Raw genomic sequence first — 18,533 nt, 5'->3', positions numbered from 1 at the left:
TCAATTTAAAACACCAAATAAAAAGCTAAGTATGGGAGCTAATCCCGTATGCAGCCTATGTACCCATATTTTAGGCCCATAAAAGTGACCTATTACATTAGAAACCCATGGGATCAAAGGCCCAGCATGTATGTAACCCAGCCCTAGACTTATTCCTAATAAAAGAAACCCAGTTTAATGATAAATCTGCATCAGAGAATCTACTTATTTAGATCTGAACTGAGTTGACCTTGAGTAACTCTTTTGGATACAGCATGATGGGGTGGTGATCCTAAACTGGTCGAGGAAGGGTTGTCTCACGTCTATATCATGTTAGGGTAAAGATCATCCCAAACATGGCAACTGAAAGTCTATCAATCCTTGCATACAGAGGGTTGCTTTGCATATGGAAGGAGAGGAAAATGCTCCTTGTGATTCATCCATAGTTCCATGTGCTCAAAACATGTCCAATTTCCATAAAATTACTATTCGTCCTGAGGTGCCAAAGGATGGTAGAAATGCCAATTAATGCCTCAATTATCACTTGTGGTTCTCCTGCCCGATACGGTTCCCTAGTGCCTCTAATAAAAGGGAGTGGATCCCACCCCGAGCAGTGTCTTCGGTCAGGGGGTGGAATGATCATTTCGATCCCCCTATGAGATGAATCGCACAATCGTACCGGTTAGCGAACCTCAGGGGATAAAGATCGGATCACCTCCACCTACTCACTCCACTCACGTACTTTTCTTGGTTTGGGACCCACAGAAACAGTGGCGATCGATCGATTACCCCGTGATCATCATATCTGAATGAGTTGTTTAGCCGTCCTTTGACTTTGACTTCATGAGATCAATCACACGGTCACGCACCTAATTAAGCTGGTCTGGTAGACCTCTTTATAAATAATAGATTCTAAAAATGTAAAATTAAAAAAAAAAAAACACAAAAAAATGGATTACATCTTCAGTTCGTCACCCCAACCAAAATCTCTTCTGGTCTCGTGTCGTCGTTTAGGGTGAGGGATTGAAGCACGCAGCCGTTTCCTACCTACCGTGATGCATGGCACCTCGGGGGTAGGTAGCTATGAGAGAATGAGTGCGACTTGAGCTGGATCAACATCCATCTCTCTCTCTCTCTCTCTCATATTATAATTAGTTTTGGGAAAGAGAACGCCACCAGGTCATGCAGTACACGTCACTCGTACATGGGCATAGGAAATGACTGCCGCCCCCTTGGACCCCAAAAATGATCAAGGATACAAATCATATAGAGTTCATTTTGCACGCCTCTGTGTCAAGGAACTGAATTCTCATACAATGTTAGACGATCCAATCCAAATCTTAAAATTGTAGGTAGCGAGAGCTTCTCAAGTATGTAAAGACACTAAGACCCTTAACAGACCGATGTGAAATTATAGTTCCATAACTCCATTTAATATATCAATCATCTACTAACCTATACTAAAGGTATATATATCAATATCTAAGATGTATTAATTGGGAAATTAAGCTTGCACTATGAAAATACATGTCTACATGGAGTGCAACTCGGGTTCACGTATGAGAATCATCTTGTACAGTTGTACGCCCCTGAACTGACAAGATGAAATCCACTTTGTGGATTCCATCTCGTCGACTTAGGGGCGTACGAGATGGTTCTCGTACGTGAACCTAAGCCAAATTCTATTTTATGTGGGTTTTCAATTATTATTATTTTTTATTTTTGACATAAATTTCTTGAAATTTAGAAACATAAAATAATTCTATTCAACTCATTTTAGTCTTATCATCCCAATTAAATGAGATTGGCTACATGTATCATCTTCAGTTAATCAACTCTATTCAAAATCATATTTATTAATTTATCAGTGTGAAGTTATACATGTCTTTCCTCACCACTTATCTTAAGGTAATTTTTGGTATACCACCGAACGACTCTTTTAATTCTTCTAACCTGAGTCATATATATCACTCCTCTTTACCAAAGCATTCAAAAGACTTTGTTAAATTCAAAAGACTTTTCTCATCTTAACTATTATATATTGGAAGCACTCCTAAATTAACTCTTATTTATACATTTCCTTATTTTTTTAAAGTTAATTAAACTTTTTTTATCATTTATCATCTCAATACCCTCATTTTCACGACACTAAGTTTGTTTGTGTTATATTTTCACCTAATATTTCATCAATAAAATTTCTCGATTTAATATTTATCCAATGTTGCTATTACTATTGTTATTAAACCGTATAAGACTCTTGTTAATTTATATGGACGTATGCCATGTCATCATCTTTAAACCATTGAGATAAGCTTTTCATTAATTGTTAGCAAAGAAGAAAAAAAAAGGCATTTTTTTTTACCTTATTCAGATGAAGAGAGGGGAGGATACGAAAGGGGTTAGGGAATGAACAACCAGCCCAAAAGATATTCAGTTCTAGAGGGTTGCAGATTGAAATTTTTAGGTGGTTCTATGATGTAGGGTTTCCCATAACGTACATCAAGGTAAGAAAGAATCCGCATGTTACACTAATGAGGGTCTGGAGAATGGTATTAATCATATAGAATCCACATATGGGGGGGGGGGGTTTATATGGTAAGAATAGAAGAGAGAATGTTAGGGTAAGTCCCATTGTTTATTATTTGAAAGGGGTACGTATATTGAAATTTGAACAAGGGCAGGATAAAAATCCTTTGCAACACTTAATCTTGTGATGCCTTTACAGTTCCGCAGGTATGCAAGCTCGACACGTGGATGATGCTTCATCCAACGGTACGAGCTTAAGCAAACCCAGTTATTATTTATTATTCTTTTTGCTCGAGCTCACACCGTTGGATGAAACATCTTCCACGTGTCGAGCTCGTAAACCTGGGCACCACAAGATTAAGCACTACAAATGACTTTTATCCACAATGGCGGCACATGCTTCCTTTTCCTTTTAGTTTTTGTTAGAGTTTACTATTGTATTGTTGTATTTTATGATACCATCTAAAGAGACCTAGATATCTATTTTTTAAATAAATCTTCTTTCCATAAGAGAATTTCCCTTCATCCCCCAACCCCCAAAAAAAATGTAGAAGTTAGTAGGTGAATTAAATTAGTTTGTTTTGCATGAAAGTATAATATATAAATTAGTTGACTCAGGTTGTTGTGATTTGTTAAGATAGGATCGTTCTCCATAGCTACCAGGAAAATCCTATCCCATTATCTATAAGAAGTATGGCATTGACCGGAAATAATCCAATTTGGGAACGTAATTAATTAGTGCTAACAACGTTCTCCTAATACGACATTAATAATGAAACACATGAGAAACTGCAGGGAAATAAGTGAGAAATGTTGAGGAGGAATTTCCTCATGTTTTCCCTGACATTTCCTATGTTTTTCTTTTGCCTTTCCATTGTCCCACTCTGGAAACTTTCAATTTGAAGACCTTACTTGTCTTTTATCCCCTAACGAAAATCGGATTAAAATTAATAGTATTGTCAATTTAACTCGAAATTGATCGATAATGATTCCGACTTGAGCTAGCTCGTGGATCACTCTTTTCCGGTGATTGAGCTATTCGTGAATTACTTTATCATGGACCACTTTATGGTCAAGCTGATCGTAGAGCACTGTTACGTTAGCATCCTAGTTATACTGAGTTCAATTTAAATTGACCAATTTGACTGATTCGAATCAAAATCGATGGAAACCAATCCCATGCCTAATTCCAAGTCAATTTATTATTTTTTGATATGATTTTCCATCAAATTATGTAGAAGCTTAACAACACTTCTCCCTCATAAATTTCCTTTTTATTCTAAAAATTGTTAATGCAAATTTTTCTGTGCATGTGCACAACTTGCATTAAATGCAGTAATGCCAATCTAAAATGACATAAAAGCTCTTGCACTCCTCATTTAATGGAGTTGATGTGGGAATCTCCTGTGTACGGATATCTTCTCCAATTATTAAATTTTGAATAATATGCAAAATGAAAAAAAAAATCATATGGAGGGGTATGTTGGTCTTTTAGAGATGAGATGAAATTAGATTAGAGAACATGAGATAATGACCAAATGATTAAGCCTAATTACTTAATTAATTAATGAACAAATGACCAAAATGACGACATAAAGTTGTCCTCTTGGGCTCTCTATGTATATATTTCTCTCCCAATCCCATAGAGGTCTCACCAACCACTTTCTCGTCTACAAGTTTGACGGGTAAAAATCCGCATCATAGGTCTGACGTGTTCCCATCTGTTCCCACATGGCAACATCTCTACCTTCCAATAACATGAAGATCCAACGGCCCTTAGACGTTTTCAACTAACCTGTTTTCATCCTCACCCAACTCTCTCCTCTCCTCCCCTCTATTTAAAGGACCTCACTCACCTCAACCAAAACTCAAGAAATTCACTTAAAATTCCTGAATTTCCATCTTCTTTTGTTCTCTGCTTTTCTTTTTTTTCTTCTTTTGTAAACCATTTATATTCATTCAAGAAGAAGAAGAAGAAATGGAATTCACAAACAAGAACAGTACGTAATGGAAATGTTTCAATCTGCCTTGAAGACCCTTTGAACTGGGGAATGGCAGCTGAGTGTCTCAAGGGAAGTCACCTCGAGGAGGTGAAGCGTATGGTGACTGAGTATCGTAAGCCAATCATTAATCTCGGTGGTGAAACACTCACCATCGCTCAGGTAGCGGCGATCGCCACACTTGAAGCGGTCGGTGGTGGCGTAACGGTGGAGCTTTCGGAGTCGGCGAGAGCCGGAGTTAAGGCGAGTAGCGATTGGGTTATGGAGAGCATGAACAAAGGGACAGATAGCTATGGTGTTACTACTGGTTTTGGTGCAACTTCACATAGGAGGACTAAACAAGGAGGTGCCCTTCAGAAAGAACTCATCAGGTCTAAAAATAATAATTTTTATAAATTTTAAAATTATTTATATTTTTTCAAACTTTTCATGTTTCTAATTAAGGTTAGAAAATAATAATAATATATAGGCTGCTTTCCACAGTTTATCATAAAAACGATATTTTTCTAACTTTTTTGGCATTTATTGTTATTACTTTCCTTTTAAGGTAAAAAAAATGTAAAATTAAATCTTCTCAGATTCTTTAATTAGCTGTGTGGTAGGTATTATTAGATGTGCCTATGCTTTTCCTTTAAATTTCTCTTTCCTTTATCCACCTTGGAGGTGAAGTTGGTGAAGTATTTATTAATTAATAAAATGAAGTCCTTATTTGCCACTTCATTTGGTGGGCCACCACAACCTTGGACAGTCAGCGATAAGGAGAGCTGGGTCGGGTTTGAGACTTTGGGTTGACCACTTTCGTACCCTTTGCCTCCTCTGTTACTATTGAATTACTTGAAACTTGGTAATTATGAAACACGTGGTCCAGTTACATTGATCCAATTAATATATTGCTATGGGACCCACTTCACCTACCCGCTAAAAGGGATGGTCCTAGGTGTATATATCAGCACCATATAAATGGCCGAAACTGTTCTATTTGGATGGCCAAGAATATTTCTGGTTCGTGTGGCTTTTTCTTCATTCAAATAAGTTGGTAGATTAGATATGGTTGGTGGAATGAAGTATGAAATGGGCAATACCCAAATGCCCAAGTTATCTTCCCGGGTCAGCCCATGAGAGTTATTAAGCTTGAGAAGAAACAATAATAAATAAATAAATATGCTACCAAAAATTTTTAATAATAATTAAATAAATAAATGAATAGAAAAATATCTCTGAACTGTTAGGGTACCCTACACCTCCACCTCTTCATAGAGGTTTTTATATTTTATTTATTTTCTCTTATAAAAAAAAAAATCAATATGAGGGGAGACTCCTACCCCCCATCGTTTGAAGTCTGCTACCTACTTTGTTTTCTGACTTTCTCCCCTCCCATCCAATTCCTCTTCGGGTCCCTCCCGGTGCCGAATCCCTCTTCGGGCCACTACTGTGGTAGACCCAACTTAGCACCAAAAAAACATTGCCACACTCAGCCATAAGATTGTGTATATTATGATCTTTCCTAGATCTTGTAGTGCCGAGAGCCTTGTACACTGAATACACCTTTTTGTGCTTTTGAAAACCATATAGTATTTTTCTAATATTATCAAATAGTTAATGTACATCAACCATTTATCAATTTATTGTGGAATATGATCAGGTTCTTGAATGCTGGAATCTTTGGGAACGAGACAGAATCTAGCCACACATTGCCACACTCGGCCACAAGGGCAGCCATGTTGGTGAGGATCAACACACTCCTCCAAGGCTACTCGGGTATCCGATTCGAGATATTAGAAACCATGACCAAGTTCCTAAACAGCAACATCACTCCATGCTTGCCACTCCGTGGAACCATCACTGCTTCAGGAGATCTCGTCCCTCTATCTTACATCGCAGGGCTCTTAATAGGCCGCCCTAATTCAAAGGCAAGGGGCCCAGATGGGAAATGGCTCAATGCTGCCGACGCATTCCGTACGGCTGGAATCGACCGTGGATTCTTCGAGTTGGAACGTAAGGAAGGTTTGGCCCTCGTCAACGGTACTGCGGTGGGGTCCGGCATGGCATCAATGGTCCTCTTTGAAGCTAACATCCTAGCCGTCCTTGCTGAAGTTATATCAGCCATCTTTGCGGAGGTGATGCAAGGCAAACCAGAGTTTACGGGTCACCTGACCCACAAATTGAAACATCACCCAGGTCAGATCGAAGCAGCGGCCATCATGGAACACATATTGGACGGTAGCTCTTACGTTAGAGCAGCAAAAAAGCTACACGAGATGGATCCTTTACAAAAACCCAAACAAGATCGGTACGCTCTCTGTACATCTCCCTAATGGTTGGGCCCACTAATCGAAGTGATCAGATCATCCACCAAATCCATCGAACGTGAGATCAACTCCGTAAACGACAACCCTTTGATCGACGTGTCAAGAAATAAAGCACTCCACGGTGGCAACTTCCAAGGGACCCCAATTGGTGTTTCCATGGACAACACCCGTTTGGCCATCGGTTCAATCGGAAAACTCTTGTTCGCTCAATTCTCCGAATTGGTCAACGATTTCTACAACAATGGTCTCCCTTCTAATCTCTCCGGTGGCCGGAACCCTAGCTTGGATTATTGCTTTAAAGGCGCGGAGATCGCCATGGCTTCTTACTGCTCTGAGCTTCAGTTCTTGGCTAATCCGATGACCAACCATGTCTAGAGCACAGAGCAGCACAACCAAGACGTTAACTCTTTGGGACTCATTTCGTCCCGGAAAACCGCCGAAGCGGTGGAGATCTTGAAGCTCATGTCGTCGACATTCTTGGTGGCGCTCTGCCAAGCTATCGATTTGAGACATTTGGAGGAAAACTTGAAGCGGACGGTGAAGAACACGGTGAGCCAAGTGGCAAAGAGGGTTTTAACCATGGGAGTTAACGGAGAGCTTCATCTGTCGAGGTTTTGTGAGAAGGATCTGCTTTTGGTGGTGGATCGGGAGCAGTTGTTTGCTTACGTGGACGATCCATGCAGTGCCACGTACCCACTTATGCAAAAGCTGTGACAGGTTCTTGTCATGCACGCGCTGAGTAACGGCGAGAATGAGAAGAACACTGGTAGTTCTATTTTCCAGAAGATTAGTGCTTTTGAAGACGAATTGAAGGCGGTTTTGCCTAAAGAAGTGGAAGCGGCAAGGAGCGCGGTGGAAAGCGGGAACGCGGCGATCCGGAACCAGATCGAGGAGTGTAGATCGTATCCAATTTACAAGTTTGTTAGGGAGGAATTGGGAACTGTACTTCTGACGGGAGAGAAGGTGAAGTCGCCTGGAGAGGATTTCAATAAGGTGTTTACGGCGATGTGTCAGGGGAAGATCATTGACCCTTTACTCCATTGTCTCAAGGAATGGAATGGAGCTCCTCTTCCAATCTGCTAGTTCAATTCTGCTTCTACTGCTACGGACATTTACTAGTATTACTACTTCCATTATTACTATTACTTGGAAGGAAATATTTCCTTTTTCCAATTTCTCTCTATTCTTCTGCTTTTGTTTCCTTCTGTATTACGGTGAGATGAAGACATAAATGTAATATACATATCAGCAATTCAATTTTTTTTTCAGTTTCTTTCTTGGATTGATTCTCTTGTGAGTGTGTGTGGAATAAGCTTTTCCTTCACCTCTCTTTACCAATGGTGATTGTGACGTTATGATTAAACATAGGGTCATCAGGACTTGATCAATACGTCAAAAGTTCCATGGAATGCGTTAAATCAAATCCCTTAACATATCTCATACTAGGCTGATCCAATCTAGCACTCATACACATACTCACTGTACAAGATTCTCACTACTACGTAGGATTTTTGGAGAAGGATAGATATATGCATAATCTTTCCCATATTTCGTCGAGAGGCTGTTTCTGGATTCAAATCCATGACCACCAGGTCGCAATGGAGCAACATTATCGTTGGTTGTGTCGAGACCCCCATTCTTTTCTGGGTTCATTATTAATTCCCACTCTTATTTTTATGATACAAAATTTTTAAAAAAAATCATTTTTGAGTTCAATTTAATGATCAAATGGGATGGATAATGAGACTCGTTCTACCCCATGGCCATGGGTGGAGATAGAGGAACTGGGTCTTAAAACTTTTTTTTCATTTGAATGCATGATCGTCGATCACCTCCACAACACAAAAAAATTGATGAGTGTTCATAAATTATTAGTGCGCGTGCATGTAAGCAATCTTATCAAAACATCCAATAGAAATTTTCTTGTGATGTGAATCTTACCAACTCCGATGATCGGGACTGTTCGACTAGTGGGCCACACCACATTGTCAATCATACTTAAAAATGAGATGTATAGATAATCATCATGATGCTCCCTTGTAGACGGCCTCATGGTCTCAGTTACTTGATTGCAGTGAGAGTGTTGAGACTAAGATAATAACGTAGAAGTAACTATACAGAATTATATTATACATGGTATTAATATTGTAATATTCAAAGTCTGATAACAACAAATCAAAATCCCAATGAGTCAAATAGGTAGGTGGTACTTGGTAGGTAGGTGCGGCGGAGTTCGGTGGATCGAGTTCCCCTCTAGCGCACCCTCGAGCTAGATGATGTCCGACGCACCCCTAGAGGACAACACATGGCCAAGGTGTGGAATGGCTAGGATGGATGCATACATCTGAGAGAAAGATTTCCAGCTCATTGGTGTGCGTCCATCCTCGTCAAGGATGTAAATAAATAATCGAAATCTGAATCCGCATCCGTGTCTATATCTGTATCTGTTTAGGGACATCTGGATTCGTTTAGAGATATCCAAAAAAATATCTGAATAATCCGATAAAAATATGAGGAAAAGACAATCATGATCTATGTATTCAGATTTTTTTTATTATTAATTATTCAACAGATTCTAGAATATGAGAAAAAGAGAATCAAGATCTAAGAGATATGGATTGAGAATAAATTGTATCTATTAGAAAGAAGATGGTCCATATTACACAAGGTAGAGATGTAAACAGATGGTCAAAAATCCAAATTCAATCCGCATCCAAATCTGTTTAGAGATATACGTATTCGGCCAAAAAATATCCAGATCCGATCACATCCAATCCGTATCTAAGTCGAATCCGATCCGTTTACATCCCTAATCCTCGCCATTCACACTGCACATCAGACAAAAAATTAACATCTGCCGCATCTGGAGGGATATCTAATTTCTTCGTCTCTACACTAAACCTCAGCAACTCCCAACTGCATGGTCTGTTTCTCTGCGTATGTATGTTGAAGATACCAATGTCACAAACAGTGAAGAACGCCAAGTTTCAGAGTATACAATAACGTAATTATACAGCTCACGCCAGTGTTACATCCACAGAAATCATGAAGAGCTGTAAAGTTCATTGAAAAATACTTCTGTGGTTCATCCAGCATAGTTAGCTCACTATAATGTAAATTTGCTTGAATTTCAGGGACCATCTGAGCTTAGTAAGATAATATGACTATATGCAATATATTACATTAAATATTACAAAAATGGCTATCCCGTAAAGAATTTTATCACACTTTGATTACTCATCGTCCGAAATGCAAACGACATCTGCTGTTGGATCAGTTCGGGCTGCAGTGCCTCGTGAACTACAATGCGTGGTGAGTTCAGATGGGTCCAATGCACCCACGGTCAGACCCAAATCTGGGAGAGGTTGTAACAGCTCCAGAGCAGACAAAGAAGAATTACTGAAACCCGCCAACCCTACTGCACTTTCTTGTTGCTGGCTCCTGCTAAAAGGCCCAGATGAAAGGGTAGGTGCCCGAGATGCAAGCTGAGGAATCATGGAAGAAGTGGAAGCAGCATTTCCGAGTGCCTGCTGACTGGGAATGGTGTGAGGAACAGGCTGGATATTGGGTGCCGGCATGGATGTGGAATGTCTGAAGGGCTGAAGGTGAGGGGCTGGGGCCCGTAGTTCACCAGCAACTTGAAGGTTCCCTGCCGGAGGAACAATAGGGCTGATGGATTGTCTGACCGGATTACTTGAGAAAAGTGCAGAGGATTGGTGGACCACCTGCAATGGGGGAGCCACTGGTGGACCAGACACAGGGGCAGGCCTCTGAGCATGTTGCGGCAAAGACAGCTGAAATAACTGCTGCATGAAACTAGTAGGCATCCCTGGAAAAAGATCAGGGGTTAGATGCTCCACAAAAATTAAGGAAAAGGCGTGTATTATGTATACAGTTTAGCAATCAGTGTGCCTATTTCAATCCATTTTTGGATGCATGCCATGTTAATCACACTGGCGAAAATTTGGCAGCAAGATCTCCAACTATAAAGCTTAATAATAGTTAATGCACAGGACAGCATCTGAAATTGGTCATGCTGGTAGGTTTGGCTGTGAACACTGTCAATGTGTTATATAAGTTCAGACATGGTACTCAATATGGTTAACCCGAATTAAGCATGCCTTAATCTCAAAGTTGCAGAGATATCCAACGAGGTGAAAACATTAAGAGTTGAAACAGGTCCTGAAATAATTCCTTACCTTGCCGCTGTCCCAGCATCCCAGTTGCCCTTGGCTCACTGAATTTGGATCTGAATGCATCGGCCAACAGCTTATTCATAAAAACTTTGTTGCAGTTTGCATCCAGTGCCTTTCTCTTATGCACCAGTACAGCCTCAGCCTCCTGGAGCAAAGCAGCATACTTCCTACGTATCTGTTCTATCTCCTTGTCACGTTCAGCTTCAAGCCGCAATTTCTACTCACAAAGAAGAATACATTCAACAGAACAGAATAAATTGGGGCTCACCTACCACTTGGAATACAATATTGGCAAAAACAAGAAAAAGGAAGCTCATGTACAAACCAGTTCTCCATGCAATTTGATGGTCTGCTCCTTTTCTTTCTGTAATCTTTCCATTTCATGTTGAAGTGGGTCATTGGACCATGGCTGACACATCTGGGTTGGAAGAGTAGTTGGTTGTAGTGGACGGTTGCTGGATTCTGGAACTATCCCAATACCCCCAGTAACTGATACATGCGTGCTGCTTCCAACTGAATGTACAAAATCTGGACAATTACTTGACTCTGGAATAGTGGCCAAACTAGTGTCCGACACTAGCGCCCCGCTTCCAACTGAGGGCCTTTCCACAGGCAGGTGCTGCACCAAAGGGGTCATGGATTGTGGAAGAGAGAGAGATGGCTCAGGACGGTCCTCAACTGGTGGTGCTGATTCAGCTGGATTGCCCATCGGTGGGTGTTCTTGAATTTGAGCCCGTCCAATGGAGGTTTGGTCTTCAAAATTTGTCTCATCATAGGTCCCTGTAATCGAAGGTACATCTTGTTGATCACATCCAGTAGAGGGTGGGTCATTAGACACAAGCAGTGGGAATTGCTGAACGGGTTCCGTAACAGAGGTATCATGATTAGGTCCATCAGAAGGTAAAACATTAGCCGGGTGCAGCAATGGAACCTGGACTTGTTCAGGAGTATTTTGCATTTCACAACTTGACACAGCCTCATCTTGTGCTGCAGGTGATGTGGGTGGCTCACAATGCTCAACACGAAGTACCTGAAAACATAAAGAAATAGTTAAAAGTGTCTGCAAATTTCCAAAAAGAAAATCTCCATAAATATATGCACGAAGGCAAGATATATTAATATATTCAAGCCCTGTGCATAAGCACAAATCATCTTTCTCAACATGGAGATATAATCGAGATCTGGTACAAGGTCAATGTAATAGGCTAAGACAGTAGTTCAAAAAATGGTGTGCATGTAGGCAGGTGGCACCTATTAAAACCAACCATCTGCTACAATCAAATTTTGGACGGTCAGAACTAACAGGTACCAAGTCCACAGAAGATATGGCCATTTATCATCATAAAGATACATGAGTTTGACAGAACAATAACATACACAGAAAATTAGGATACAAAAACACCCAAGTTAAGGCCATAATCTATATACCTCATCCAATGGTAATGAACTGTTCCGGGTAGAATCTATCTGAGTCGGCTCCAATGAACGCAAATCTACACTGTTGGAACTGTCTGCCCTATTGTGCTGCTCATCTCCAGCAAGAGTTTCCCTTTCTGGGGCTGTAACATCCATTGCATTTTCATCTCTACAAGACTGCATGCCACAAGTAGTATCCATTCCATTGCTGCCTCTATGAGGCTGTTGCATGGCAACTGTTGTATCTACTCCATTGTCATCTCTACCAGAATGCATGGCAATTGTACCATCCAGTCTACAGTCATCTACATTAGACTGCATGTCAAGACTACCAGCATCAACTCGGTCATCCTCCCTGTTAGGCTGCAAGTTAAGGGTAGAGTCCAATCTGTTGCTGTCACCATTAGACTGCATGGAAACATTAGCATCCATTCCATGATTTCCATCATCCTCTCTATTAGGCTGCAAGTCAAGCATAGTATCCATTCTGTCACTGTTTCCATTAGATTGCATGGCAACACTAACATCCATCCCATCATCCTCTCTGTTAGTCTGCATGTCAAGCATAGTATCCAGTCTGTTGCCATCCCCATCAGACTGCAAGGTAACAGTAGCATCCATTCTGTCCTCTCTATTAGGATGCATGTCAAGGGTAGCATCCATTACACTGCCCTCTGCGGCTTCACTTGGAATAGTTTTAGTTATTTTAGACAGTAGAACCTCACCTGGCTTGATTGGAAAACTCATGTTAGGATCTGGTCTTTCTGAAGAAAGCCCAGCGGCACCTAGCTCACCACCCATCATTTGTTCCAACCTGAACCAAGAATCTGGCAAAGGAAGCTTAGCAAATGGCTCAACTGATTTCCCAGATATAGCTTGCTCCAACCAATGAGCCTTCGTCCGCCTCTCCTCCTTCCTTGCCATCAGCTGCAAAGACTCAAAGTTTTTCTTAAGCACTTCCCAACCCTGATTGTGTGCTTCTATCTTCTTTGCATGGTCTTGCTCTGCTGTCTTCATCTTATCTAATCTAATGGAGGTATGTTTATGTACCGTGCGGATAAAAGCCAACTCCAACATTAGCTCTTTATCCAGCTTTGCTTTTTCCTTTTCCCTAATTTCATGAAATTTCTGAACTTCCTCCTGTTGCTTTTGGAGGAGCTTATTGAACCTCTTGATACATATTTTCTCGAATTCGGAGAAATCATTCTGCTTTGACGAACTGGTTTTATCAGAATCAGTTACCCGCTCCTGCTTGACAGGAATATGTACAGGAAAATTATGAGACTGAGGGATCTCTCTGATCTCTCCTTCTTCCAACTCTTCCTGGGCAGACGCCATTGATTGTGAAGAGCTTGCATCCGGAAGAATTTTTGAAACATCTTTGACTCTAGGTGAACTATCTTCAGGAGATTTCAACTCCATAGAAGTTTCTATACGACGATGAAACATTTTCTTCAGCATCCGCAATTTTGAATAGATAAATTCAGCCTCTTCCTCCTTGCATTCAAAATTCAAATGATGTTTTGCATGTGCAAGTGATTCCTTGTGACTGATCTTGTGTTTCAACAAAGACGCAGCTGTCCAACACTGAAAAAACCAAGCTACTAAGATGCATATAAAAATTCAGAATATAATTTATTATAGAATGAGAACTGAATACTCCAACATAGGACTAGTAGATTTGAAACTGGGGGACCAATAAGTTGTATGTGCCTCATGATTAGAGGATCATAGCCTAACATTGAAAGTTTGAAATGATTGCACTGAAACTGGCCCAAAATCAGGACAATCACATTATCAATTAATGGTTTGATAAGTAGTTATTGTCTAAAGATACTATAAGTTTTTACTCCAACCACCCAATATCTCAGACGAATCATTACAAAGTCCAACAAAATGTTTGCAACGTTCAACTGAAATGATATAATTCATCAGATTTTGTTTAGGACTGACCAACAAGACCAAAACAAATTGGTCAGCGTTAATCAAAATGCTAAGATTTTTTTAAAAACATGTAAAGATCTTGGCACAGAAAATTTATCAAAACTTAGTTGATGAAATATCCACCAACTCAGCATCATTAGAACAAAAAACTTTGGGGCAAAAAAAAAGTACAAATTAGAGTTAGTCAGTTAGAAGATACTAACCACAGAGATCTGAAAAGCATGTAATATGGCCACTGGTTCTCTATTGACAAGATGATTTTTCATTATATAGTCCAGAAACCTTAAAGCCATTCCCTTGATGTACCCCTGCATTTAATTCAGACAAACAAATGAAATCAGATACCTATGCTTTACAAGTTGCTAGCATGAAATGCATCGCCAAGACTGCAAAAGGACAAATAACATCGACTACAATAACAGAAGATGAATGATAAAGATATTTGGTAAATTAACACACATGCCTCCAAATGAGTAAAACAGAACAATAGAGTAACTTATGAATCTCTATTCTGATGACAACCAATGTTATATTTCCTGATCAATAATCACATGATGAAGCCAAAACTTATCCAGAATCTACTGAATGACAGGGCGAGCAAAAATAGAACTAAAAATAAATAAGATTATGGAAACTAGGAACCAAGTATTGACATTATGTTAAAGTCAAGTGGGAAGGATCAGTCATGTGCAAGGAAGGCATTGATTAAAGAAACAATATTTAAGCAAAGGAAGAAGTCTGCGACGTAAGGGTCCAAAAGTTCATGAGAGTGGCCCCGATCTCTACAGGCAAATCCATCTAGAATGTAATCATTTTACACTCCAATAACATCTATGGATTTTTTAAAAGGGAAAAAAAAAATTCCTAACCTCTCCTATATGGAAATAAATTACATTAATTAATTTATAGAAATGGGATTTTGTTAGGAAATTTCAACACCAATATAACATGCTGCGTTGAGGCTGTTGAAACAGTATACCAGCAGAATTACTATGGTCAAATTATCAACTATAGCATTTACAATACCTATTTATCTATCGGCTGTTATATTAGGTCTCACTTTAGGCAATATAAGAAATTTCGACAGATTTGGTTCCAATTTGTTACCTCTTAATTGGAATTAGTAAGGGAAATACCTGAAGTAGAAACCAGTTTTTCATTTATTGTAGTGTGGGAAAAGAATAACAAAAGCCACAAATAAAGATGATTCTATCGAAAGCAGACAACTCATATACTTTGAACTTATGAGATGCATACAGGAAGTCTTAGGATTTCACAGAGTTTTGAAATCTCCGGCTTCAACAAGAGATGAAGACTCTTCTGGGCCTCACGTAGTTTTCTGCTTTCCTCAGATTCAATCAAGTGGCCTTCAGATACACCTGAGATTTCATTTGTTATAAAGGGCACATGATTTATGTCACCCATATTAACTGCTGACCTTGGCAAGGATTGAGACCTGTTGCCAGCTTGAGTTCCAGATGTTCCTGCAGAAAAGGAAATGGTTCAGTTTCACAGAGTGAAAAGAAGAAATGGAGGCAAAAAAGAGTATTTGAAAGATAAATCTTCTATAAATATTCCATCTTCATTGTCCCCAAACAGACTGAAAATCTTTTTGACAGAAATGAGGAGGTTCCATAATAACTGCATGAAACTATAGCAGCAACAGAAATATTACCTTCCTTACCCCCAAGAAGTACTTTTCTTTTGTCTTCTTGCCATGGCTTGAGAGAGGTTGGATCGGTGGTTATGTCAGTTACCTTCTTGCGCTTATTTATAACTTCTTGACACTCGACATTGGATTTTCTTGGTGACTCGTCAAAATACTGAACTCTTTTTCGGACCCTATGAGAAACTCCAGACAAATATCTCCACCGAGGATATCTTCCCTGCAGTAATTTTGTCCAAAAAACATGGGATGGTTCTTCCTCCCTCAGCTGCATTTTACTCTCCCCAAGTAAAGGAATATCCCTTGAATAGATTGCACCACTCTGTTTAACCTTAGAAATTAATGAGCAGATGCTTTTATTGTTGTTTTCAGCATTTTGAGGTACACATGTCAACAATTCCTTCACTACATCATTCATAAATGCCTCATTGGACAAATTGTTTAAGCCTGATGCTGAGGTATCACCACCATGGAAATCACTCAATTTACTGAACAGATAGGAGGCACCCCAAATAAGTAGCATATGACAATGACTACGGTTTATATTCTGTATACTGCTATCAAGATACATATCTTGCTTTGCAAGATTTAGAATCTTTTCTTCAACAGTACAAGGTGTATAGAAACGAAATACTTTTAGCTGTTCAAACTGTGAATCAATATGGATTCTCTGCAGGCCTCTTAAATCAATCAGCGGGTTCCAATCACTATCAAATAAAATAATAGCATCCACTGATGAAAGTTTAATGCTTGTATGGCAAGCACGGCTTTCTAATAGAAACACAAATCTCCCTCTCTCCTTACTGTTAAACATGTTCATGGCAGCTTGCTTCTTCTTTGAACTGACCACTCCATCAACACGTTCATAAGAATCTGGCCCGAATCTTTGTCGCAGAAAGTCATCCAAGATATCTCCAAGTCTAGATCCATCAAATGGCTGCCACATAACAATTAGTCAAAGAATAAGAATAAAAAAAAATGGATCTCTAACATGATTAATCAAGGTGATGAAGTGATGAAACTGCATAAAAGGTCAAAGTCAAAGCTAGACGAAAAATCAAACAAATTGGCCTCTGAATCAGGCTGGGTTTTGTTTCAGTGACGAGAAGGAAATGGCCAATCAATCAAAAGCCCTCAAGCCGATGGGAAATGGAAGCTTCTCCCTAGATATCCCCACCAATGAAAATGTCTGGGTCAAAGGTTGTGAATCTATTAAGGGTCCAAACACAAGGAATATAACCTGTTCACATCCTTCTGCGGCCTAGGGTGTAGTCCTAGACAGTACAAAAGAATTAACGATGTACACGCATACATATAATTGCAACTTTGTCATGTCACATTATGAGTATTACCACATCAACTCTTGCTTCTAGGCTTGAGCCTACCAACATTCAAAATTTTAATGTTCACATACCTCATGCCACCAGCAGCATTTCTAAGGTAAACGTAGGGACAGGGTAGAAACGTTTCTGATATCCATCTAAAGGAGGATTCTAGAGGGACTGTCCAAAGTGAGTTAAAGGTAGGAATTTTCTTACTGAGTGACAGCAGTGCAACTTGGCATGCAGGGCCAGGATGGTGCCAATCCTAGCTCAGCCCGAAGCTACATATCCACAACCTTAACCCAGCCCAGGCTAGGCTCAGCCTTCCCCAGCCTGAGGAACCCATTCTGGCTGAAACCGTGTATATGTATGTACATATAGGCATATAGACATATATATATATATATATACACACACACACACACACACCCCTGATGAGGGGGTGGCATTTTGTACACAAAATCAAGATTTTGAGGGCATTTCGGTGACTTTGTACGATAGGGTGTGAATAATGATTCCAACTACGTGGTCTATTGCTCCAGACCACAGATTCCCTAGCTGCGCCGCCGATGGTGCAATTTTATATATATAATTCAGACCACTATGTGCCCGGCTGAGTCCATGGACTTGACCAAACACTAGCCCAGCCCAACCTCAGGTTGAGGTTTATATAACCTACTCAAGCGAGCTAAAAGTCAGGTGGGCCTGATCGGTTTCAGGTTGGCCCCAGCCCACGATGAACCCGTACCAGATAGTGAGGAGTATGCCCAGAACTTCTTTCTTGATGTCAGAATTTAATGGAAATGAGCGAAGAAGAGGTTGATGCCTCCCAACTGGCAGGGAGAAAAATGTTAAGAGTCAACTCAACCAAGGGCTCTCAAAAGAATTAGACCTTCCCCTACTTCGTCTAGTCTTTCTAGGTCACAATTGAGATGTTGATCATAGCCTTATAGATTCGGTCTTAGCTGACCACATGTAGTTGGACAACAAAACAACAACAAAAAACTCAGCCTTATCCCAACTTAATGGGGTCGGCTACATGGATCAAAACAAAACTAAAAAAAAAAAATATGGAAAACATAGATTTAACCAAAAAAAAAAAAAAAAAAAAGAAGATGGGAAAAGAGAGATGAAAAAGGCAAAGGATAGTAAGAGGAGGAAAGAGGCATAGTCCA

General features: G+C 39.9%; 2 protein-coding genes and 1 pseudogene across 2 annotated transcripts; 1 reads left to right on the top strand and 2 right to left on the bottom strand.

Moving 5' to 3' along the window:
* The first annotated feature begins 4,477 nt into the window (after window positions 1–4,477).
* On the top strand, window positions 4,478–7,898 carry LOC122652156 (annotated as a pseudogene).
* A 2,124-nt stretch (window positions 7,899–10,022) lies between these two features.
* LOC122652157 (helicase protein MOM1-like) lies at window positions 10,023–11,700 on the bottom strand. Its single transcript, XM_043845831.1, has 3 exons — window positions 11,336–11,700; window positions 11,014–11,227; window positions 10,023–10,643 (listed from the first exon to the last, which is right to left on the bottom strand). Exons 1-3 carry the CDS (start codon window positions 11,645–11,647, stop codon window positions 10,048–10,050), a joined length of 1,122 nt encoding a protein of 373 aa, XP_043701766.1. The 5' UTR covers window positions 11,648–11,700; the 3' UTR covers window positions 10,023–10,047.
* Window positions 11,701–11,780: 80 nt separating this feature from the next.
* LOC122650490 (helicase protein MOM1-like) lies at window positions 11,781–16,982 on the bottom strand. Its single transcript, XM_043843901.1, has 6 exons — window positions 16,046–16,982; window positions 15,628–15,854; window positions 14,574–14,678; window positions 12,439–14,013; window positions 11,847–12,040; window positions 11,781–11,790 (listed from the first exon to the last, which is right to left on the bottom strand). The coding sequence occupies exons 1-6, from the start codon at window positions 16,980–16,982 to the stop codon at window positions 11,781–11,783; spliced, it is 3,048 nt and encodes a 1,015-aa protein (XP_043699836.1).
* Window positions 16,983–18,533: the final 1,551 nt, after the last annotated feature.

This window comes from Telopea speciosissima, chromosome 2 (genome assembly GCF_018873765.1).
Source record: "Telopea speciosissima isolate NSW1024214 ecotype Mountain lineage chromosome 2, Tspe_v1, whole genome shotgun sequence".
Taxonomy (NCBI): domain Eukaryota; kingdom Viridiplantae; phylum Streptophyta; class Magnoliopsida; order Proteales; family Proteaceae; genus Telopea; species Telopea speciosissima.
The sequence above is the reverse complement of the archived record's forward strand: the minus strand, read 5'-3'. Positions and strand labels throughout refer to the sequence as shown.